Source organism: Thunnus maccoyii, chromosome 6, assembly GCF_910596095.1.
Source record: "Thunnus maccoyii chromosome 6, fThuMac1.1, whole genome shotgun sequence".
NCBI classification, from domain to species: Eukaryota; Metazoa; Chordata; class Actinopteri; order Scombriformes; family Scombridae; genus Thunnus; species Thunnus maccoyii.
The window spans coordinates 22,604,840-22,631,258 of NC_056538.1; the positions used below are offsets into that span (position 1 = coordinate 22,604,840).

Below are 26,419 nucleotides of genomic sequence, written 5' to 3' on the forward strand. Positions count from 1 at the left end.
GCTCCCCTTTAAATTTGCACCTCCCCACTCTGTTTTGTATTTAAAAGGTGCAGAGTACTACAGCTGATTTTTAAAATTTAATTACCACAGTCAGTTTCAACAATGCAAAATACCTCACATACAACCTGGCAATAACACAGGCCTGTATAATGAGGTAAAATAAAGGCTAAATGAATCCAAATCAGAGGAGCCATGGGACTGGGGGAATGTGCACTGTGAACAATTAACTAGCTCATCCAGCATACGAATCAGCTCCTGGCACATTACGCACATACTGTAAAGCTCATTACCGCTGCAAAACACACAATCAGTCGATCAAATTCAGTGACAGAGCAGTGAGCGAGCTCTGTCAGGATCCGCCTGTCATTCAACTCTTTAACCCGCTGCTGCACCCTAATCACCCGGTGCAGACACAACAGCCTCAGCCAGTGCTCATGTTGTGTTTTAACAAGTCATGCTTCGTTATGTGCGGGACTTTTCCCAGACTTTTTCGCTCTTTGATGGATGCTGACTGTTGTGATGCTTTCATCTCCTCCCTCTAGAAAAAAAAAAAGAATCCTTGAACGCAAACACCCATGGTTAAACATAAAAGGGATGAGATATTTTAAAACTGACATCACTTCAAAGGCAGTGAACACATTCAAAGGGTATCACAGGAAAGAGATTCAAAAGCCTGCTAGTCACCTGTAATCCACTGCTAATACTTGGTCCCCCCAACTGCATATTAACACCCGTGCCCCGGTTGAATGTACAGATACACACAGCCGATGTGATTCATTAATATTCAACCGTCAAACTGAAGCTTCACACCAACAAAATGTACAGCTGCGAGAAATTTCTCACGTAGATATTTTGTAGTTGTAGCTACTTTGTCTGTATTGATTCAGCATGCCAAGAAGAAGGATCTACACATATACAAGGATTATCTCATGAATATATCAATGTCATTACAGATCAGCAGCTGTTTTATAGTGACAACTATCCTGTTTAACTGGCATCCACCCTCTCCTTCTTCGCTGCTCTTCTCTGTGTCTCACTCTTTCATCACTTCAGCTCTTTGTCTCTGCCTCCAGATTCTTTGAATTTCTTGCCTCAGTCGGGTGTGTTGAAAGGTATAACTTTTAAAAAGAGAAACTAACTTTACCTCTAAATAAACCGGGGAAGGAACTGTACCTTCAAAGGCTTTTTTTCTTTTAACCACGGAAGAGGAGTTAAAAGTTTTTTTTATTTTTTAAGTTTACGAAAACAGCATTAAATCCTTGATGCAGCACAAACAGGTACTTGACAGAAGTCTTTGTGATCACAGTATTATACCCTTTTGAAGTAAGGAAAATATTAGATATGTGACATATTATCACCTGATAAATTAAAAACTATAGGTACCACATTCAAAAAGGCCAGTCAAAAAAGATTTATAAGCTTTAACTAATGGCTATATTAATGCTTAATTAGTACCTAAAAGACATAAACACAACCAAACCAACCAGGTAGGTTTGGGGAGGGGGGCTTGGGCTAGATTGAAATAATATATATTTTTATTTTACAGAGTCTATCTTTGGGGTAAATCTTGAATGTTGAAGTTAATTTTACCATGTCCAAAATTTGTTCTATTTTTGACAGCCACAAATTTAGTTTTGGTGAATTAATTAGTCATTCACTAATGCTTTACACTGTAAATCATCTCTAAATTGTTGATGAGAACATGTTGCCAGGTTGTGAAAAATCCTGCTAGCTGGTGTTGATCCTTTGAATTTGGTAATAATCCAGTTATAAATAGTAATCCATTAATTCCGTTAATCATTATTTAATTAATCCTGATAGGTTTGGTTAAGTCTGCACCTGTCAATGTGATAAATAATTTTTTAACCCATCACACATCTACAGTTGTAAATTAGGTTGATAATAAATGGATTTTGGTCATGTAAGTGGTCAAATCAAATGGATTTTTTACAACCTGGCAACCCAAAAAATTAAGCCCTGCTTCCCCTTAGTTACTGTTGCTACGCCTGTCAAGCTTTTTGTTTTCACACATCAGACTTTACAATAATTATGGTGCCACATTTACCCCTGAAAATTCATAGTAATTTTTGAAACAATGGTTCTTCAATTTCACACATAATTAAAAACGAGCAGGCTTCTCATCTATGGTTGACTTCTGCTGATATGACAACTCTTACATTTTATCAGCTGCCACTAGCCAGTATAACCTAATGCTAACTCAATATCTTTGTGAGTTGGTTTAAAACTGTCTCCAGTCTTGTTCATGTTTCCAGCTGATTCATTTAAACCTCCAGGGTGGAACTTTTACATATAAATGAATGTCCGTTACATTCAAGCCCTTGCCAAACGAGTTCACCACCAGGTAAATCCCTCTGTATTTCACAGTATACCAGATTTTTTAATCTAGTGTCTGGTTTGACATTCCCAAACTGGCTGGATGAATGCATACTGCTGATGTTCTATGGGCAGAGCATGTGTACTAGAGACTTCCGCCAGCCGATCCAGCTAACTTCCAGTTAGCTCTCTGCTAACTTGAATGGAAATAAAATAATTTAATCATGTGGCTCTTCTAGACTTTCCAATTGTTATCGGACCAAATGGATCAAATTCTGATAGTGAAATGAGTAATTTTGTGGCGGTTGTGTGATGCTCAAAACAATTTATCCATTTTACAGCCGCAACAGAAGCGACAGAGTAGGCGACGGTGGAGCCTATGATGTAAGCACATTTTGACAATGTTTTTTTTAATTAGTCTCACTGCCAGAATGTGGCTACATTATTGATGTAAAGAGCTAAGGCTAAAGCTTCATGTCAACATCCTCATTAGGTGATGATCCACTTGGAAGACATGAAAATGAAGATTGTTCTCGTATTTTAAAGCTATTTAGTCCAAGTATCAGAAATAAAATGTGCTCTAACATAACCCTTGAATGGTTTGTATGCTTAATACAGAAAACATGCTTCAGCCATCAACACAAGATTGTTTACTTCATTTCTTGTGAGAAAAAAGTATTTGATGATGATTTTTGGAAACACTATTTTGCACGAGTTTGGCTTGAGTTGCTGGAGTGTAACCTTCTCCAAATCAAATAAAGAGCAGAATGACCTCTGAGGTTACTCTAAACTCTTTAATACTTCCATCTTGGCTCCTGTACAGTGGATGGTCCACTTTCACAAACCTGTGACCTGTAACCCCACATAATAAAAAAGTTAGCCAATAACAACTTATAAATCTTGTATAAAAGGGTGACTTATTGTCCTGTAAAGTAAACTCTGCATCAAGCACAGTAGAAGGGTAAATAATGTATAACAGAAATAGACTGTGAACATCCACCAGCATACACTCAGTGAAGTTACAGTGAAAAAGGGAATCACACATTTTGGCAGAACACTCACAAGCTCTTAAGGGAAAAATGAGCTTCATCTTTAAGCTGCTCAGATTTCCATTTTCATTTGATTGCTCTCTCAAACTGCTATGTATTAGTTTGGCACAGCGGGTAGATAGAGCCCACTTTATAAAACAAATCTTTAAACCATTTTGTTTCTGGGCATCTTCACTTCGACCCAAAAATCAGCAGATTGTGCGAACCGACAAGTGAAGCGAGCAACGGAAATTAAGAAATAATGACAAGAGAAGCTCTTTTGTGGACTAAATAAAGAAAAAGAATATTAAGGATTCTATGTTGGGCCACTAAAAGCTAACATTTTTATTTTTTAATATGTTTTATTTTTTTTACAAAGCCTCTAAAATGCCCCCAAATTGGTATTCTGCACAATATATATTTTTTAGCAAAAACATTCAGGATGCAGAGATGGCTCTAACACTTCTTTAAACTTTAATTTAAAAAAAATCAGTTGTAATGTAAAATATTCACTATATTCCGATGCTGTCACCGTTTTAAGCAAAGAAGTGTTGATGGATGAAACATGACAAATTAAAGTAGTGCTGTAAAAACATACAAGCTAAAAGCGACCACCCTGCAGGTGAGGCTGCTCCACTTTAGTTGTTGCTGATGATGATGTATGTCTTTGTAGGATGAAAAAAAATAAATAAAGCTGAGAACTGCTAATCTGTCCACTCTGATTATTGCAGTCACTTTAGATTTAACCATTGTATGTGTGCAGATTTTGTAGTCAATTTCATAGTCTTAAACACAGTCTCCCAGGGAAATGCTAAGGTCAAGAAGGATCCATAAATAATCCCTAAGTCTGTGACTCCTCCACTAAGCGTTATTCAAAGGGGATCGATAGGATGTTGTGATTCAAACACAAAAACCTATTCTTTTGCTTATCATCAAAAGCTCTCTCCCAGCACTTTCTGGTGATCAATTATTAAAATCAACTTCACATGGCCCCCACGTGTCAACAAAACAGGGAAGTCAGATTTATTCCATAGGCTAAGACTTTTGAGAGGTAATTTTTCATCTGAGTGGCCTTTAGCATTTCTTAGTAAAATACATTATTGTTCTTGTAGATTTATTTATTCAATGTGATAGCTCATTAGTCAGATTAATGTAATGCACTCTCTCCTCACTGGAAATGGTACGCCTGCGAAGAGGTCCATGTTGCATGAGGTAAAGTTCAAGTCTTCTGCTTTTGCCGAAACACTTGCTTTTATTATGCATCTATTTTTAAGGATGGGGAGATGCTAAATTTAACTCTCAGTAGTTCAGTTGCAGAGCAAATTAACTCTCAGCTTCAATCTGCAAAGTTTACTTAAATATCTAAAAGCAGCATTTTAATTATGTTGCTGGTTGAGGTGGAGCTAATTTTAAGATAACTTTATTGATCTTCAGGGAGGAAATTTACAAATGCACCATACACTTCTGGTTAATTTCATTTACTTTATAATTGTGGATCATATTTTACATGCTCATTAAGGTTAAAGTTACTAGATCAAGTAACTTCAACTATTTAGTGGAGTATTAGTGTAAAGCAGCATCAATTTGAAATACTCAGTTAGGCTACAAGTATCTCAGGACTGCACTTACTGTAAACACACAACTTCAGTGGATGTATGTGGGCTAGCTTCTTTCCACTATTGATTGTGTGGCATTATAATGGTCTAGTGCTGGATGTCTTTAACAAGAGTCTACAGCCATGCTAGCAGCTCTGTGAAACTGTTCTTAGGCAAAGTGGTGCTTTGAGCACAATGCTAACATTAGCATGATGACATGCAGACATGCAGACATGCAGTTTACTGTTTTCTTATTATTTTAGCGGATTAGCATGCTAATTAGCACCGAACACAAAGTACAAGTGAGGCTGATGGGAATGTCATTAATATTGCAGGTATTTTGCATAACATATTTGTATTGAAAAAACTGAAATTTTGACCTAATGACGTTGCTAGATGAAAAGTTAAGGCATCACCAGAGTTATTACAATTCATCCTGAAAGGACATGAATGTTTTTACCAAATTTCATGGCATCTAAAAGCTGTTGAGACATTTCACTCAAAACCTCAAATGTTGACTTCTAGTTGGTGCTAGAGGAAAAGTCAGTGACAGGCATCGACATCGCCAGGTAATTCAGCCCCTAATATAATTTTACATGTAAGCCTATGCAAGGCTCAACAAAAAACATAATGTGTGTGATGCCATTTAGCCACCTCTCAAAGTCAGAAATAACAAAGATTACTCAGACTTTCATCACTTTATAGCTGTTAGTGGCTCAGACTGGGTTTCTACTGCAGTTTCTGTTGTAGCTTCTAGGAGCACTCGTTCTGTTTTCCATTTGAACACTGTATCCTTGTATGAGACATGGATACAGCTGTTACTGTTGTCACGGACCAAAAAACCGCCATCAGCTCCTGCTACATGGGTGTTTAAAATCAACAAACCCTCTGTGCTGAAGTTAGCAGGCAGACTTGAGTCGCTTTAATGAGACAGACAAATGAATCAGAGTTCAGAGGGTCATATCTGACATTAACATGTGTGGCATCAAATAATAATGTCAGACAAAAGACAACAAAGTAAGTAGCTAGAAAAGCTCTTCAGTGAAGCAGAAGTTTATTTAAATTAGTGTTGTTTTAACTGTCCTGTTTATCTGGTGTTGCTGTTACAGTAATGTTAATGTAGCTTGATAGTTTGTGTTATGGATATTCCATAACTGACCAGGACAACAGAATGTCAAGCTGTACTCCTCTGTTCTCTCAAACAGAAGATAACACATGTTGTTTAATAAACCAGGAGCCTCACAGGCGAACCAAGGCCAGAATGCAGGTCATCATCAGACGCAACAAGACAAACCAAAGATACAGATTTAGGTCATAGGTTTATGATTCGGAACTGACGAACTAGTTTCTATGATTGGCTTAAAGGCTGGTTTTGGACTGTGTGGGTCAGACGAGTTTGGGGACACCGTACGAACAGGAGGTGTCCCTTGAGTCGCTCTCCCTTGCAAGGTTCTTCATTAAAGTTTTCCCAGAATCATCATACGAAGTTTGGTTTGGTCTTCTCTTCTTCAAACTGACAACTGCCAGTGCATCAGCTCCGAAAATCCACAACAATTTGGCGTCACGAACAGGATTTCAACACAACAAAGACGTGGTAAGTGCATAATTTTATTTTATTATTGTGCCTTACCATGTCTGCGTTTGACGAAATCACAAAGAAACTGTGCATCACTTTCACTTTAAAGGTGGTCACAAAGTGAACAAAAAAAAAAAAAAAAAGCAAAAAGCTGATGGTTAAAGAATCTAAACACATGAAAATGTGTTGAAACTGTGCAGTGATAAGCAGGTGCAAAGCATGTGGTTGTGAAGAGGTAAAAAAAGGCAGAGTTGAGTGAGTCTTAACTCCTGCAGTGCCACAAAAGTGGCTGGGATTTCTGGGCTAGCTTCGGGCTACGTCCGGCACAGGGGGACCCACCTGAGGTTTAAACTATAGAAAAGACGTTTTCGGGGTAGGATTTGGCCTATTTCGTTTAAGCCAAGATCGGGGATCATCCACTCTGTGTCCTGTGAGAAATGTTTTCAGACTTGGGATTCTAAGTCCTAGAGTCGGGCGCCGGTAAAAATTTTTTCAAACAATAAACAGTGTACACAAGACGAAGAGTTGCTTCGTCGGTTTGGCTTCAGATCACTGCTATTGCACCAGGAAGAGAGGTGTAAAAAAAAGAACTTCGGTGATGCTGGGAAAGTTTTGATGTGTCTGTTTTGTGTTTGATGTGTTTGTTTGTGTGATGTTTTTAATGTAAATGTGTTAAAATGGGCAACAACACGTCTAAAGCAGTGAGTAGAACACAATCTACTACAAAATTAATTCATTCACCAAAACACAAGAGAAAGAACAAATCTGTTTCAGTAGGAAACAAACGCACCAATTCAGAAGTAAAAGGTCAATCTGCCATTGATAAGCTTCCCGAAGCAAACCCCCACACACTCACAGATGCACAATATAGAGCGATGTTTTCTCCACAATCTCCGGCGGGAGTTGTTGGTAGATTGAAAGGATGGACTTTTGTGTTTCCATTTTCTTCCCTTATGAATCAGTGGACAGATGGCGAATGGCCATACGAAGGAGCGTTTGATAGAGATAAGCTTCAGATTGCTGAGTACAATGTTAACCCAGATTTTGGAAATCCATCTTGGGATAGTGCGTATATGAAAGATTGTGTAAATGTGTGGTTAACTGTTGCTCGTCAGAGGTGTGGAGTGAGTCTGGATGAAAAAAAGAGTTGATCGTTTTTCTGATGAGTTCAGAGCAGCAGTGGAGAACTGTGTTAAATGTGTGACAGCATGTCACTTGCCTATGTTGGAAGCAGAGTTGCAAACCAGAGCTACAGAAATGATGAAAATTAAACAGAGGCATGGTGAGAATGTGAAGGCCATTTCCAAAGCTATCATATACGGTTGGGCAAAACGGCAAACTGATGCTCCCTCTCCACAAACTTTGTTGACCATTGTATCCAAAGCTGGAGTGCCTTTGCAAGAGTCACACACAAACAAAACAATGATTTCAATTTTTCCACAACTTTCACCTTCAAACCCCTTTTCAGCTGCTAACATGACTGATCAAACCATTTCACAACAAGCAAAGACTGACGATGAATTTCTCTTACTAGCCGCAGCTGTTGAGGGACAAAGACTACAGACTGAAGTAGAAAGGGAAAGAGACAGTCAGGCTGCTAGAGAAAGGGAAAGAGTTAAACAGGAAAAGAAAGATAGAGCCGACGAAGAAAAAGCTAGGAAAGCTGCAGAAAAAGAAAAGAAAGCTAATTTGTCATTCAAACAGGTAAAAAGCCAGAAAAGAAAGGAAAAGAAAAGACATTTAGCTGCCGTTGCTGAAGAAACAGAGATAGACACTCAGGACAGCTCAGGAGAAAGTGAGGTAGAACTTGAGTTACAAGGAGCCAGAGGTAAGGGGGAGGAGTCTGACACAGATCATAGTGACGACACAGAACCTGCAGTCAGGCCAAAGATGACACAGAGACGACCCCACACTGCAAGTAGCAAAACTCAGAGACGAGGTACAACTAGAATGACACATTCACATCTGGAAAGACATACAAGATCGAAAACTAACATTTTAGAGCCCCCTCTAAACATTACATCCACCTCAATAAATGCTCCAAAAATCATGGTTGGCAACACAGCTGTCTGCAAACCATGGACTCCTGCTGAGATAGTTGGAATGACACAAAATGCCCCCAATCCGACCACAAACCCAGATGAATACTGGGGATGGTTAAGATATGTATGCTCTGTGTATAACTGTCTGATACCTGATGTTGAACAATTACTTGCTGGCTCATACAGAACGGAGTGGGATTTGTGCAAAGGTGAATTTCTTTTCCCTGCTCGGACAGAGGATGGCCAGTGGCCTCCTCATAGAACCATGATTGACTGGTTAAATGAAGAAGCAAAAACAGCAATAAGAAAATGTGCACGACAGCGCACTGACTTTAATAAAGTAATTCACTGTGTCCAAGATGCATATGAAACTGTACCTGAGTTTGTTAACAGATTTACACGTACTTGGGATAGCAATGCAGGAATAGGACGAGAAGGAAATGAATATTTTGTTGTTACAACCTTTGTGCAAAATCTAAAACCAAATGTTGCAGCTGCATACAAATTGTCTGTCACCGATTGGCAAACCAAAGACTGGAAAGCAACGGTAAACAAAATGATGGCGCTAGATAGGTGTGAAGTTTTTGCTGAAGACAAATCTGCCTCCAGGTACCTCTGCTCAAGCAGCAGAACTGTATGCTCTAACTAGAGCGTGTATTCTTGCTTCTGGTAAGGTGGCTACTATTTACACTGACTCAAGATATGCATTTGGCGCTGCTCATGATTTTGGCCAGTTATGGAAGATGAGAGGTTTTGTGTCATCTTCTGGAAAACCACTACAGCATCACACTTTGGTTAATGACCTGTTAGATGCTATTTTGCGCCCATCTCAGCTTGCAATCATCAAATGTGCTGCTCACACGAATGGAACTGATCCTGTTTCACGAGGAAATGCAATGGCTGACACTGCAGCCAAACAAGCGGCACTTTCCTCTCCCTCTTTGGTACTTCAATGTGCCTCCACACAACCTACCAATCCAATTCCAGTTCCTTCCGCTAATGATGTCGTGACAATGCAAAATCACGCTGATGACAGGGAGCGAAGTCTTTGGTTGCGTAAAGGTTGTAAAGTTGACGCGGAGTCTGGCTTGTGGCTCCACCCTGATGGTCGACCGGTTTGCCCTCGAGCTCTCCTTCATGTACTGGCACGTGTGACGCATGGTCCAGCGCATGTTGGAAGAGGGGTGATGAATGATGTTATTCGCTCACAGTGGTTTGCTCCAGGCATTACTCAAGTTTCACAAACACTTGTGGATAGTTGTATGATATGTCAACAGACCAGAAAAAAGAATAGCACAGTGAAACATGACCACTTAGAACCCCCATCAGGTCCTTTTGTAAATATGCAAATAGATTTTGTACATATGCCAAGCTCACAAGGCTTCAAATACTTGCTAGTCATAACCGACAGGTTCTCGAAGTGGGTAGAAGCTTTTGCAACGAAAAAAGAAGATGCAAGAACAGTTGTAAAGTGTCTGCTAAAAGAGGTAATCCCTAGGTACGGAGTGCCGCAGGGAATAGATAGCGACAGAGGTCCAGCTTTTGTGTCAAAAATCACTCAGGGACTGTCAGAAATCTTAGGATTTAAGTGGCAGTTACATGTTCCTTATCATCCACAGAGTTCAGGTCAAGTTGAGAGAATGAATGCAACTATCAAAGACAGATTGACCAAAACAGTCCTAGCCACAGGCCTGAAATGGCCTGATGCACTGCCGATTGTGCTGTACTCCATTCGGAGTGCACCAAGTGCAACTACAGGACTGAGTCCTCACGAGGTGCTGATGGGAAGACCAATGTCCACAGGGACAAGTCCCCCACTGACACCACACAAAGCTACTCTGCTTTGGACGGATGAGTTCATGACTGAGTATGTGAAAAGACTAACAGAGATTTTGAGAAAGTATCATTTACAGGTGGCTGACAGACTCCCCAAACCATCGGAAGAACCAATTCATTCCTTTCGAGAAGGTGACCTGGTATTAATCAAATCTCTGGAAAAAGTGTCTTTGTCTCCTAGGTGGAAAGGTCCATACCAGGTGCTGCTGACTACTAGGACGGCCCTGAAGGTCGAAGGCAGAGCAGAATGGATCCACGCCACAAGGTGCAGACTGGCCCCCCCAACCACTGGCGGAGGAGAGCAGAGCCCTGGCAGGTAACCGGATGGTTACTCCTTTTTTCTCTCCTGTTTAGTAGGTTCGGGCAGGGGACAGGTCAAGTCGGTCCAAATGAGAGAGAGACAGGAGTCTCTCTGATTCCAGGCGAAGGAGAGCGGAAAGGCTTTCCTTCTCATGACACAGTCGGTGCCATGAACCCAGTGCCCCATGGACAGGGGCGCCCTTTGCAGAATGATCCAGAAAATGCAGACCAAGAGCCAGATCTTGGACATACGGACAAATCAATGAGCCCATTGGGACTCTACAACACTGTAAGTCCTGACAAAACAGTGAGATACATTGACAATGCTGCAATGAGAGAGTCTGAAGAAAAAGAGTCAGAAAAGACTGATGGACATATTTTACCAGCTCTCTCCCGAGTTAAACGAATTGTGAATTCTATTGTTTTTAAATGTCCTATTGACAGATGTAAAATGAATGATTGTAATATTGCATATCCAGTTACTTTTTCTCGAGGTAGATGGCGGTGGTCTACATATGATAAAACACTGTTTGAGACGAAGCAGAGTTCATCCACGTCGACGAAGGTAACGTTTTCACTTGTTAGACCACTAAGCAGACCTCTGGAATTGTGGTGTTTCACCAGACAGCAACTGAGAGGTTCTCCTGATTGTAGATCTTGGAGTGCAAATTTCCAGGAGAAGGGGGGAGAACTGGTAAGCTGTAAGTTCATGGAGAATGATGATTACCCCTGGAGTGGTTACTTTGCATCCACTAACACAATTGCTCCAACTAAATCTGAACCAAGGGTGCAAAACAAATTACTGCGTAGCGCTCAGCAACCAGTAGTGCGAAAAGAAAATTCAGCCCTTAGTCTTATGCTTGATTATGCGCGTGATCGTAATCTCAGTAAGTGTTGGCTATGTCAAAATATGCCAGCTTCAATACATTCTCCAATGTCTAATCCAATTCCATTCACCAAAGCTGATTATGAGACGTTCAATTGGAATGATCTTGCTTCAAGATTTAGAGAAGAAGCAGACGATTGCTATACTCCAACATATCCTGTGGATGTTAAGTCATCACAAAATACAGATATTGCTCTATACGTTGCAAGAACGGTAAATGACAAATATCTGCCAAGCGGATTTAATTTCACCACTCTTCTCCGCATCATTCACATACAAAGATATGTGAAACTAGGCTTTGAGTACAGAGTTCAGGTTGCTCTAGCTCAAACTAACTGTTCAAAACCTTCTGAAAATCAAGTGTGTGTTCCCCAACCATATACAACCACTGCTATGGCTGAAGCTCTAGTTTATGTGCAACCATGGGCTGGCACCTTATCCATAGGGCCAGTCAAGATTCAGTTACGCAACTGTTCGGCGCCACAACAAAACGAGCAAAGACCTCAGCGTGACTGCTCAACTTATCTTCCCCCTGTCTTCACTCATGAGCTACAAAATGTTTCTTTATGTTTCAGAGGGATAGGGAAGGGACATGAAGACTTAGGACAAAGTAGCTGTAACACTGTGGTAGATGTCACTCTTAAACAGTCCCCACTGCCTGAGAGAGTGTATCTAGTTTGTGGTGACAGGGCCTATCGGTGCGTGCCGTATGAAGACTCACGCGGTGTCTGTTATTTGGCGTACTTAATTCCCCTAATCAGAGAAGTAGAATCTACTGAGATAGCTTCACTGTATCCACCGTTACACATATACAAGAGAGAAATCTCATCAACTCAGAAAGTAGCCAGCTTCCTTCTCCCTTGGTATGGTGTGTATGTGTCCCAGCAAGAGCTCTCATCTCTCTCCAAAGTCCTAGAAAATCATCTTAATGCCTCAAGCAGAGCTATGTTAGCCGAACACAAAGAGTTGCAGGAAGTCAAAACAGTAGCTCTACAGAATCGCATGGCTCTTGATCTCCTGTTAGCGGCTCAAGGAGGAACTTGTAAGCTCATAGGCTCTGAATGTTGTTCCTACATCTCTGATGCAACTGCTGACGTCATGGACATGGCACATGACACAGCACTGGGTATCAAAGAATTGCATGATAGTCATGGTTTTAACCTTGGTGATTTTTCAGGTGTCTTTGGGTCATGGGGGTCCGGATTGGTCAGGTTCCTGACCACTCTTGCTGTTGCTGTCTTCCTTTTCATCCTCCTCTGCTCATGTGTAGGTTTGATAATCAAGCTGGTAGTGAAAAAGACCACAGGGTCTGTACTCCAAGCAGCCCAGGTGCATGTCACTGGAAACACTGCAGATCATAATCACACAGGTTTGAGGTATTATGATTTTGAAACTTTCCAGGACTGGATGAGGCGTTTTCACCCAGGTATCATTTCAGATGAGGAGGAGGAAACTCAAAATCTGTAGGTTTAATGTTTCTAAAAGCTTTCTTGGTATAAATCACTCACACCGTGCTAAATTGAATAGAGTTATGTTTGTTTGTACTTCATAAAGTTGAAGAAACATATCATTTTCTATTTACAGGTGACATCTTAGAATAATTTTTTGATTCTTTAATGATGTGATTATTAATCTTATGCATTTTTAGTTTGAGAAAAGTTGTAGAAATAGAGTAGTGTTAATGATTAATCTCCTAAATATCTAGTCATCTTATATGTTTTTCATTAATGTGATTGAATGTTTAATTATTTTTGAAATGTGTGTTTGAAAATTGATGAAAATGAAGAGGATCACTCCAGGAGGATGGATTCCACATCACCATGCATCGTATGTGCTAGTAACCTCTCCATGGTGATGGCCCTCTACTGTACGCAAAGTGCATGGGTTGAAGACTTCACTTTGTGATTGATTTGTTTTATTGTTATGATGTAATCAAATGTTTGTATGACTCCCCTTTAAGTTGCTAGGATTTCATCTAGTAAGAGGCAGGAAGTGTCTTGTCTTAGGTTGTTTGCGCATGTGACTGGTGACCTCTGTCAATGACCTCCTTTAACGCTTTGGTGTTCTAGGAGATCTTCTTTGAGGATTTGCCTCACTACTGCCCCTGGTGGTTGGAAGACAGAACTCATGGGTCACATGACAGTTGTTTTAAAGGGGTACATAAGAGGGGTTTTTTATCTAATTTACTGATTGTTTGCTTTTATTGTTATTGCATTATGTGTTTAAATGATTATGTGTTTTGATGATTTTACTTTTGATTTTGTTCAATGCAATTGTTGATTCTTGTATTACTTTTGTGTGAGAATTGTTATCTGTTGTGCGGATGTTGTTTCTACTCTGTTTGTGCCCTTACAGTCCACCAGTCCAGTCATAAATTGGTAATTTGTATTGATCTTTTGATCAATAAGAGGGGATTGTTATGGATATTCCATAACTGACCAGGACAACAGAATGTCAAGCTGTACTCCTCTGTTCTCTCAAACAGAAGATAACACATGTTGTTTAATAAACCAGGAGCCTCACAGGCGAACCAAGGCCAGAATGCAGGTCATCATCAGACGCAACAAGACAAACCAAAGATACAGATTTAGGTCATAGGTTTATGATTCGGAACTGACGAACTAGTTTCTATGATTGGCTTAAAGGCTGGTTTTGGACTGTGTGGGTCAGACGAGTTTGGGGACACCGTACGAACAGGAGGTGTCCCTTGAGTCGCTCTCCCTTGCAAGGTTCTTCATTAAAGTTTTCCCAGAATCATCATACGAAGTTTGGTTTGGTCTTCTCTTCTTCAAACTGACAACTGCCAGTGCATCAGCTCCGAAAATCCACAACAGTTTGGATAGCTTGACTGCATATGTATTCCCACTCTGTCCACAATTACTGTAATTAACACCATACAAGTTAAAGTTCTGCTTCATGCTCTGTCAGGCTTTTAAAAGGAAGGCTTTTTACATTTTCAGAGTGAGTGAAGGAATCAGGATAGAGGAGGCAGAAGTTAGGAAGAATCGCAGGATGTGATGGTGTTGAAAGAAAAACAAGGAGAAAGTAAAGAACTGATTCAAAAAGAAGAAGGTGCAACTGATTTAAAGAAACAATTTGAGGAAAGAGAAACACATAGAGGCAGCCCAGGTGTCTCTCCATCACCTGAACAAATTCAAAGCAGGAGGCAGAAAAAGCTAGTAAGGTCTAACTTACACCTGTATCTAGATGAATTACTGCTCTGAAAATATTTTTAAAGGCATCTGTTATCCGAAAACTAAAGGACATCCTATCAAACAAAAGTCAAAGCACAAGATTAAAACCTGCTATAAAAGGACTTACAGATCTTTGAATACAGGCACTAACACTACAACAACTCTATCAACATGTTTTCTTAAGCTGTTAAAAGGTTGTTGACCTCAGTAACTGTTGTAAACACAGCACTAAAACTGACAGATAGTGACACGCCCGCCCACGACACAACTAGTAGTTTCAAGGGGCCTCCCGCCCCCCCTGAAAAAAATCCCAGGGGAAACACTGGAGAGAAAGACAGACAGACAGCAGCAGATGATGGGGAGGTGGACAGTGCAGCACTACACTGTATGAACTGTATCTGAAAAATGTGTGTGTGTGTGTGTGTGTGTGTGTGTGTGTGCGTGTGTGTGTGTGTGTGTGTGTGAGTTTTTTTCTGTAGTCTGGTGCTGTAGCATGTCAATATATGTTTAATGATAGCAGCTGTGAGGTATTCTGCTTCTACTCAATACTGATACTAATTACTAGCAGCTACTAATATTTTTAACATCACAATTTATAATTAATCTAAACAGCTTTTGAGGTACACATTTCAATTTTTAATGATTAAGACATGTACTTTGAATGTAAATAAGGTGCCAGAGTGCATGAAAAACATCAAAATAGAGCTTGTTTATCGGAAAATTTTTCAGGGTGAGGAACCCCCGGACCACCCTACAGAGGTTCAGGCTAAACCCTGAATGTCCTCAAATCCTAGAAACGCCCCTGGGGACAGGCACGTAGCTACCATTGAGGACACTGAGGTCATGTCTATGGCATGTATCAGAATCTTTGCAGATAATTCATTGATCAATTATGAGAAATACCTCTTCATTTTATTTTATCGCAAATAAGAATTACATTTACAGTATTTTATTTCTTGTTTAAAAGGACATATTATGTATTGGTATATATTAAATTTACAGACATATTTGGCCTATGCAAATTTTCAACAATTTTATACAACTTCCTTGAATCTGTAGAATATGTTAGTAATTTTTTTTGCAAAGAAATAAGTTTTAGTCAAATTGTAATTTTCAAAGTCAAAACTTTTCCAGCACATCTTTCTTCCCTTGTATTGAACATTTTTGGTGGGTGTAGCAACCACCAAATTTAAAATTAATTATTTCCATCCCTGCCTGACTACACACCTGAAAGTGAAAAAAAATTACAAATTGGACAGTAGGCTACAGTACATTAGCTAAGCAGTGTTCCTGGCTCCAAAAGGCACAGGTAACTGATTAATCTAAACTAATTCATTGCTTGTGTCCCCATTGTGACATCATCAAGGGCAATAATTCTGAACAGCTTGTCGAAGCTTGTTAATCTGAAGCCTTCAAACCCTGGCCAAACACCAAGGAGTACTGTATTTATGTGATTTTCCCCCAGTGCCTGAATAATATTTAAGCCTGCCAAATCCATGGAAAGACTAGGCAAAATCCATTTCCCATATGTCCCCTTTAAAATTGTACCCTCTACCCACTAGGGGGTGCTGTAGCACCCTCAGAAGAACCCAAACTGCCCGCATTACTGTCCATGAGTGAGCTATACTTTGCAAGTAAATTACCTTCAGTAGTAATAACTTGACATACTATCTAAATAACAAGTCAGAAATGTCTTTTTTCCAATGTATCTTTTTTAGCTTGCATTTTTATGTTGTGGTTTGATTCAGGGGTCCTGGCTGCAACAGTCATATATCTTTATTAATCTAAAGCTTCTACCTTTGTTCTACTGTATGTTATACACAAACTTTTCATTTTTCAAATTTTGGCTTAGGGGAGGGACATATAACTTTAAATGGTTAAATACTTTTTTTCTTTTCAAAATATGTGTTTTACTGCTGTATGGTGACGGGACGAAATGTTATTGTGGAAATAAACCATTCAAACCTGCCTATTCAGTTTGGGTTGGAATATGAAGGGTTAAATGAAAGAAGACACTTTTGTCAGCCAATCAGAATTTTGCGCCTCTACAGTTGCTGGGAAGGAAATGTTGCCTTCAGCTCTGTGATTGGTGGTCCAGCTATAATTTTACAGAGGGCCGAGTGATTTCAAATGACAGTAAAATTGACCAATCATAACCATATCTTCCCTCTAAATGGGTCCACACCATTACCACGATGGAGTACACCTGTGGTCCACTGAGTAGGCGGAGTCTGTACACCATTTGACAGTTATCATTATGCCAGATCCAGCCAAATTTCAGCAGCGAGAGCAGTGTTTACGTCACGGCAACCACATGGTCCATACAAACAAACAAGTCAAGGAAGACTGATAGACAGAGAACTGATGAATGTCATTCAGGCTCAGATAAAGTCATATTGTGAACATTACTGTCCGTGCTGGCAATCATTTGTCAGCTAGGAAAGCTACCATGGCTTTTGCCCTATAGTCCGACATTGTTGTTTGTTTTGTCAGCTGAAAATTACGTGGTTGCTGCCACTGGCTGGCAGATTACACTCCAACAGTTTTCCTGGCCCTCACAGTTAGATGTTAAGCAGTGCACTGGTGCACTGGAATGAAGCAGACCAATCACGAGATAGCAGGAAAAAAAAGAGATAAACAAGCTGGGAGTAACCATGGCTAGTGAGGATTATCCACACCTTTTTAAGGATTAACTTTTATGAAAAGTTGGAGTTAATTGGCAAAGGAAGACCTTCACCAGAACTTATCTGGTGCAGAAAATCAAGGCTTTTTTCAACTCCAGGAATTCGTTTTCAAGTAACTTTAGTTAATGCGATCACTAAAGGTACGTTTTTCAAATCTAATAATGGTTGCTGTGCCAACTGCTATTATGCTAGCTGCTGCTGCCACTACTGTTGTGTATGTTACCGTTTATTTGGGGAAACAGTCATTAATATGCACATGTTGCTAATGTTGGCTGTGTGCGCACAGTAATGTCTGCGTGTGTGTTTGTGATGTATAGGCTTACTAAATTTTGTTGGTTTTGTGTGGTAGGATGGGTAGCTGTCATTCACCCATATTCTGCTGAAGTGCACACAGCTTGTGTGATGATGTGATTATTTGTAAGGAGGATTTGCATTTTTCTTCAGAAATTAGCTGTTTGTTTTGGTTATAACTCTCACTCCCTCTGTGCAGTTTGCTTATTGCATTGGCTGGACTAAGTTAGTGTTTTATTTTTGTCTCAGAGCTGGAAAGCCTTTGCTTTTTATTTTCCCCAATACTACCTACCTTTGGTGTAAATATAATAAATTATGGTTATTTATGGTAGAGGGAGGGTCATATATTGTCCCCCAGGGAAAATGTTTGTAGCTCGAGGGAGGGTCAAGGTAAAAAGAAGAAAAAAAACACCCTAAAATAACAAACAGTCCCTAACATGAAAGACAAAACCTGAAAGATACTGCAGTTGTGCTCCTCTACTCAATTAGTTTGACAGTGAAAGTGATATCAGTGCAATAAGAAACTGAACTGAAAAAGACTAATTACAAAATTGGCTATATTTGTGACTTATATTGTGTTGGATTCTAGTCCAATTTTCATCTATGTGTTGGCACTGACATTATTTCTTAAGTGATTATTGTTACTCTGAAAATGCATTAAAATCTTGGGGAAGGTGGGGGCACAGCCAAAATTCTGGCTACGGCCCTGGTCAGGGACACAAATGTCAGTAGGATTGATACTTCTAGGACCACATAAGCCTGTACAAAATTTAATGGAAATCCATTCAATATTTGTACAGATATTTCAGTCTGGGCCAGAGTCATGGAACAACAGACCCACACTGCCATCCATAGAGCCATGCTGCTAGTGTCGCTAAAAAGTTTTGACACTACTGTACTAGTTTCCAAAATGACCCTTTTTTTCAATGGCTTCAAAAATTCAGAAATTTACTTTCCACAATTCCACAACTGCATCATGTTCATTAAAGGATAGGATCACATTTTTGAAGTCTGTCTCAAAACAGTGGATATTTTCCACAGTTAGTCTTTTTAGTACATAATTACCTCCTTTCATTTCCCCAGACAGTGTTTCCCTGTTGAGCTGCTGTGGAGCGACAGTAACATAAAGAGCAAATTTTGGACTAACAAGACATTGAAAGACATCCACTTGATTTGACTAAGTCTGCTGCAGCTTCATATTAGTTTCAGATAAACTTTAGAATACATTTTTGCACAAAATGAGAACTGTGGATTTTGTCCTCCATCACTTACATTGAAAGCACAGCCAGGATGAACCAGAATGATTAAAGCAGGCACAACCTTGAACACATGTGAATCTATCCTTTAATACATACATCATAAGATTGTTGTTTTATAATACTAACATGAGAAACAGATGAAACAACACTGCATCATCACAGTACCTTCATACTGTCTTTCACTTCTTATGGTCATACTGTGGATAAATAACAGTTTAAACACCACTGTTAACATAAATCTTTTCCACTTTAAATGCTTTTCCATCAAATACACAGTGTTTTACAAGCATTACACATAGTGTGGCTAGTGAGGATTTTTTTCTTAATACACATGCCCACTGTTACTCTGATCTCAACAGCACTGTGCAAATTCTGTGCTACCTCAATTATCACAGAGGAAGGAGTATTATTATTACCCTGGAAGGCTGAACTTTAATGGAGAGGGAAAAGAAACTTGTTGAAATGAAATTTAAAAAACATGCACCATAATTTAAGAAAACCAATCTGGAGACCGTACTAATAAAACCTGTGTTTAATAACTTAATGCAGTTCTGTTATTGCTACATTACTCTTTGCCCCCAGCTTTTGCATCTCTTAAGCTGCTGCATGAAATAGCTGACAGAAAAGATAGATGGGAACATCAGGTATTCTTTGGGAGCAATTTGACTGCCATTCAAAGCTATTAACGCACTGTACCTGAATGTGTCATTGCAAGAAAAAAAGAAGTTGGCCTTGAGTCAGAAGGTAGAAAGGCTGCACGTACTATAGTGAGTAGGAGTCTAGGGATTTCATAGCACAACACTTGTATTCATTAAAATGTTTATGTACATACATAAAATGCAGTAAATGTGCATGTTCAATGTCAGGTTTACAAAACAGTACAAATGTGCACAAATCGCTGGTTTGTGCTCAACACACAAAAGCAAACCAAGCACAATAAAATGTTTTAGACACATGAGTGAGGACTTGGTATATTATAATTTATGAGCCAAATAATAAAGACATTCTCAAATGCCAGTAATGGTAAATAATAAATAAAAGTTTTGGAAGATATACAGTATACAGTATATCATCACCAGCAAGGGCAAAAAGATCAGTATATCATTTATGCATGATTTACTTTATCACTAATCAACTAAAACCATAATCTCTTGCTAAACATGAGGTTTTGCATGCTTTATCCCATTTGCTCCAAATCTCATGTACCTTACTACACTGCTTACCATTTTGCAAACCATGCTGCTGTATTTTACAAATTTAAATGGGTTTTTACAACTCGTTCTCATTCCTAGATAGTTAAATACCACCACTTTGTCATGCCCCTTGGCGTCTGATTACCGACGCACAAGGTGCCCTTTGGCGTCTGTGTGAAACGCACTGGGCTTTCAACTAACTCCAATGTAAACCCATCTGCAGCAATATTAGACAACAATAAGACACTTTGAACATCAGCCAGGTGGGCAGACCAGAGAACCCGCTGCCCAGAAATATTTTCCTCACTGTCAATTCCCATGTTAAGGTTTTCTTTTAATGATATCTTCAACATTTCCCGACACAAAAACATGAACTCAGCTCAACAATATGATAAGTTAATGTTATGGCCATCAGTTTTAATTATTTCTCCTTCGATTCTGAGAAATAAAGTTTTTTTTGTAAGATTTGGAGAGCAGAAGGCTATATTACCCATGATCCTCAGCCACTGTTGCTATGGAGACGAAGACAGTCCGTTTTGCCTCAAAACCATAATTAGCCTACTGAATTTATTCCAAACTGATTATGATTTTTGTGTGCAGCTGGTTCATGGAGTCCACACCTTCACACACACACACACACACACACACACACACACACACACACACACGCACACACACACACACACACACACACGTTGGAGTGACGTGGCTCAGTATGGATTTTGTTTCATTATTCTATCATTCTATGTTTTAAGAAAGATGATTTCAAGTTGAATAACATCAGCCACATATTCTTGGAAATATAAAATTAAATGAGCAACTTCCTATTTTACAATCACAGGCTATAAAACGCCATTTGTTAACAGAGATGGCGTTTGGATTGCAGTGGACTGGTGGCAATTTAAAATGGAATGAAGCCCACCGACAGCAGGGAACCTAAAACAGGAGTCAAACACACCCACAACACAATGCTCTTCCCTAACCCTAACCTGCATTTGCATCAAATCTTGGCCATATAAACATGATGAAGATGGATTGTCAAACCGGACTTTACATTGCACATCCCTCCTTTAATCCCTGCACTTATCACTTTCATATATTTCATCAAACTGGACTTTAAATTGTGCATTGCATTGAACCCCCACTGTTAAATAATTTAATTATTTATGCACGTCACATTTAATCGTTGCCCTTGTCACCTTCATATATTTCATACACTTCATTTCTTTGTCCTCAGCACCATATTTCCTTTTTACAGTAAATATTTAATTTCTAGTTTTATATCCCATTTCAAAACTTGGAGCTTACTGGATATACTTATATGCCTTTGCAGAAAATTCAGAGCTGTGTCAACCGACCTCCATTAACGATACCAAGGCTGCCGCTCCCTCTGACACGCGCAAGGTGCGAGGGCCCATTCATCGCAGCTTGCAGCTCTAATTTTGATTGTTATTGTTGTTGTCATGTTTTTCTTTTGAAGATAGAAGGGTTGGGAGGGTACTGAGTGGGTAAGAGGGGGGTCTGGGTTTTGGGTCAGAGGCATATGTGATTTAATGTAAATGGTTCCTGTATGTTGTGTGTTAATGTTTTGTGTTTTTATGTGGACATCAGGAAGAATAGTTGCTACCTTGGTAGCAGCTAAAGGGGATCTGAATAAACAAATAAACAACTAATATCAAATGGTGCTTAAACAACATTACCACACAATGATAATGTAACTTTGACAAAAACTTAAGCAGAGTTGATGCTCACTGTAATGGTTTAGTGGGTGTTGAAAATGTAAGTGATTTGTAATCAAGGAGTTAAAACTTCAATCAATCAAAACTAAACTAAATGAGACAAAGGAGGCAAACACTGGTTTCCTGCACTGTGTACACCATAAAAAATGTGATCAATGGTTACTTTAAAACATTATGGACATAAAGTGACAAGTAATATTAATGAGTAGGTTTAAAGTAAGAAAACGTTGATTAAAATATATTAAATAAATAACTCAGACAAACTACACAAAACATATGTTAACGTAGCCTAAATATTTAATAAACCAAAATTCATTTTACATGAAAATTTGATTAATGTTAACTTAATTTCTGCCAAAAACTGATTTAGATTTATTAAATATCTGGCAACAATTTATTTAGTTCTACTTGAGTAATTTAATAACTTTCAATCAGTATCAAAGGATTTTAAATCTACTCAATAATATTACACGTCACTTTATTGCCTCAATTCTATGAAGTTCAGTCTAGACCTACTCAGTATCATGCCTCCGTGTTGGCTTGAAGTGGTGTGTACAGTTCATAGATAATGACGCAACTTAGCATGAAACATTTTTCCCAACAATATGCAAAATGCCAGTTTAAAGTTACTTAAAAAAAAAAAAAAAAAGCAAAACAAGACAAAGACAAAATGGATGGCAAGAAAAAAGAAGGGTGTTTACATGGATGTTGTGCCAATGAACATAATCCAGGAATCAAATACATTCCCTTTAAAACGTATTTGGCAAGAGCATTTAGTAAATAAGCATGGTATCTAGGAGATGCAGTTAAATATATGCACACAGTGACTTGAAGTATTGACTAAAAGTAAAAACATTATAAAAACACAGGTTTGTACACCTGCCAATGCATGTTTATGTAATGTTTATACACAAGACCTTTGGGAGTCAACCTATATCCTCTATCACAGCAAAAATAAAGATTTGAATAATTAAATAATAGTGTTTATTTATTACAGTCTTATGAATAAATAAAACACTTGATTTTAATCATATTTTTTTAACACCATGCAGCTTTTTTTTTTTTAAAAAATTCCAAACAAATTCCTAGTCTACCCAGTAGAGACCATGTTTATTTATGTTATCTACCTAATTTATGCACACTCATTTCATTACAGCTCAGTGTGAGAGTCTCTGCTGCGTTTTGCTGTCATTTATGGTCGCGCCAGGTTTCTCTCCCCTCCTCTGCTCTCTGTGTTTCACCATTTGAGCCAAAGAGTTTTGATTTTGCCTGCATGCCAAGGTCTTTGCAAACTTCTTTTAATTTTCAGCAGACTAGGCATGGGAAGTGCATTGCTGCCTCCCGTCGGTTAACAACAACAACACCTTTAGTCTTTGCAAACGGAAATGATGTACGTGTGGTTTTGCATATAGAGAGATCCAGAGATCCAGTCACAAGTGGTCACTCGAGACAGATGTGGAGACACATTTTAATGCCAGGTGTGAACTGACGTACTTAGAGGTGTCCACTCATTAATGCCAGGCTCCAACTCTCTAAAGCACTGTATTGCACATCAAAGAATTTAAATAGTCTCTCATTGCTGAGCCAAGTAGGACATACCTTCCCTCTGGGGAAACACTGCCCATCTCTATGGCTATTTGAGGAACTACTTACTCCCAAAGGTCTGATTTCTAAAGTCAACAGTATTTGTATAAAACATTGCACTGACTCATCTCCACTCTAAATGCCAACCTCCACATAAGGAAAAAAGGTAAGATGATGTGTGTTCCTTTTTACTATGTCAGAAAAAAAGACAGCGATTACAGATAAACACTGTTTACAAAATGTTCTAATACCGGCTGTTTGAGATGATGTGAATCCAGTGTTTGATCACAGTCCTAAGGCAATTTTTCAAATCTATCTGCACTACAAAACAGTCTGATAAAAACACATTTGCTGTGCTCTGATTGCAGATTATTACAACCCAATGAACAAACATTTGTCATGTCAACATCTCCAGTATGAACTACTTCCTCACAATTGTGATTCTATTTGAATTTCGCTGCATGCTATTTTTCATGTCAAAAAGTCACTCTCATATATATTACTCATCAAATGTAAGAAAAGTTGCTCATAGGGCATCCTGTTGGCCAGGGGGTGTGACGAAAATATCATTTAACCACAACATCCTGGGTTTAAATCCGGCTGAGGCCCATTTTTGCATGTCATCCCTCTCTTTCTGTCCTGTTATGCTCCACATACCACTGTTCAGTTGAGGCAAAAATGCCAGAAAATTAACAATGTTGCTCTTACCTTGCATTCTGTGACAGAAATAATGAGACATTGACCTATAGGATGCTGCAGCTGCAACATGCCACTTTTTGTCTTGATGCAGGAATTATATTGTTGTTACTTCTTAGTCAAAAACGTTTTAATGGAAAAAAAAGTACGTAAAATTAAATTAAAAATGCTTTATTTTATAGGTTGTCCTCCTGATCTTGATTCCAATTAATTGATAGCATAAGACCCTCCTTTAGCTGATACACAGCAGATTAGCTGGACTCATATGGAGAGTAGGCTGCCACTAACGGTTATTTTGACTATCGATTAACCTGTCAATTATTTTCTCAATTATTTGTTTGGTCTATAATGTTCCAAAATGGTGAAAAATGTTGTTAACCAACAATCCACAACACAAAGATATTCAATTTTCTATTATAAAAGACTAAAGAAACCAGAAAATATTCACATTTGAGAGGCTGGAATCAGAGAATTCTTTTCTTAATAATGACTCTAAAAGATTGATCAATTATCAAAATAGTAAAATATTGTAGATTATTTTCAGTCAACTAATCAATTAACCGACTCATCATTGCAGCTCTAATGGACAGTAACGTTTCCATAAATAAATGTTTACTGAATGAATATTTATTTAAGTTCAAATGAAGCAGTTTTTTAAAGAAAGTACCTCTGAAATCAACAGCTATTAATGAACTGCTTATAATAACCTAAAAGATGGATGAATGGACAATGGACAAGTCATTTCCTTTAGCTAATCTTGCAATAGTAAAGAACAGGAGCAACCAGCACACAGCAAAGATAGCAGCTGCAGTAACTTAAGAAGGTGTTTTACCATAATTTTAGGTTATATGGTGGTAAGTATTTGGGCACACATACATATGTGTACTTTTAGTCTTGAGCAGTTGTTGATGGTTTGGACAATAAAAGCCAGCACATATTTTGTGAAGCAGCAGCATTAGGAAATGCATTAGCATTAACAGTAACTTAATACAGCTCAGTGTAAAGAGAGCAAAGAGTGTGGCTGTTATAAGTGAGATAAAATTATTACAAGCATGCGTCATTTCCTGTGCATGTGAAGGTGCAGGAATGGCAGACTCTGCCACTAACAAAGAAAACTACCAAATAAAGAAGTAATAACTAAAAATAAATACATTGAATGACTGTTGCTGAAAAAATAACAATCATAAGTAGTGTCAAAAAAGGGGACTGATTTCATGAAAATCTTAAGGATTATAACTGTGAGAGCCATCTTGATACTACATCTTAATACAATGAGACAACAACAAACAACAGTGTGCCTCTAATTTTGTGGCAACAATTTGGGGAAGCCTGTTTCAACATGACATGCCTTCATGCACACAGTGAGGTCTACAAAGAAATGGCTTTCATTTTGGTTGAAAGAACTTGACTAGCCTATACCGAGCCCTGACCTCGATCCCCATCCAACACCTTTGGGATGAATTGGTTGTTAGATTGGTTGGACGTTGGAGGATGACAAAAGTAACCTCCCTAATGCTCTTTTAGCTGAATGTGAGTCCCTGCAGGCAAGTTTCACAACCATCTGGAAAGCCTTCACAGAAGAGTGGTGGTTGTAAACAGCATCTTAAAGGCTTACAGTCATCTTACAACATCTTATAGTTTTGGTTGTTTCACAAGCACATTTGGGTGTAATGTTGGCTTTCAGCATGCTTTGTTCAGGTGTCCACATACTTTTCTCCACATACAGGGTATAGTGTGTATTAAACTGCAATAAATGCCTCTACCTGGAGACCTTCAGTATCAACATCATCTTGCTATCTTTCTTCCCTCTACAGTCATCTGAATCTTAATGCCTCTATGACGTGTGCAGATTGCACCCTCTCAATCCTGGTACAGCATGAAATAAATGGCTGGCAGTGGTCACTGCTAGGGAGACCATTTGGTGAAGTTTGGCACCAAGAGCCACTCTGGACTATCACCAGCAGGGATTTTTGTAATATTCTCTAATTTATTCTCTAATGAGATCAAAAAATATTTTTTGCAGGCCAGATGTGGGCAAGAGGGCACTACATATGAAGTTTCAGACAAACAATGCATTATCATATTGCAAAAACAATCTCATAGCCCTAAAATCAGAAACAGACAGAAGGAGAGAGATAAGAGCAGTGACACAGCCTGGAAGATGACAACATATGCAAAACAA

The 26,419-nt window shown here is 38.8% G+C and overlaps 2 protein-coding genes across 11 annotated transcripts in view; one reads left to right on the forward strand and one right to left on the reverse strand.

Moving 5' to 3' along the window:
• Positions 1-26,419, reverse strand: part of cadm1b (cell adhesion molecule 1b) — a 154,491-nt gene that overhangs the window by 58,883 nt on the left and 69,189 nt on the right. The window lies entirely within an intron of this gene.
• Positions 6,418-14,108, forward strand: LOC121899235 (protein NYNRIN-like). Of its 10 annotated transcripts, none has more exons than XM_042414924.1 (5): positions 6,418-11,000; positions 11,191-11,276; positions 11,366-12,863; positions 12,999-13,060; positions 13,384-14,108. In XM_042414924.1, the coding sequence occupies exons 1-5, from the start codon at positions 10,659-10,661 to the stop codon at positions 13,433-13,435; spliced, it is 2,040 nt and encodes a 679-aa protein (XP_042270858.1). In that variant the 5' UTR covers positions 6,418-10,658; the 3' UTR covers positions 13,436-14,108. The 10 variants fall into 10 exon arrangements, with proteins under 10 accessions (XP_042270858.1, XP_042270857.1, XP_042270855.1 ...); XM_042414923.1 differs by having other exon boundaries at positions 12,999-13,023; XM_042414921.1 differs by having other exon boundaries at positions 6,418-6,551; positions 10,593-11,000; positions 11,366-13,023.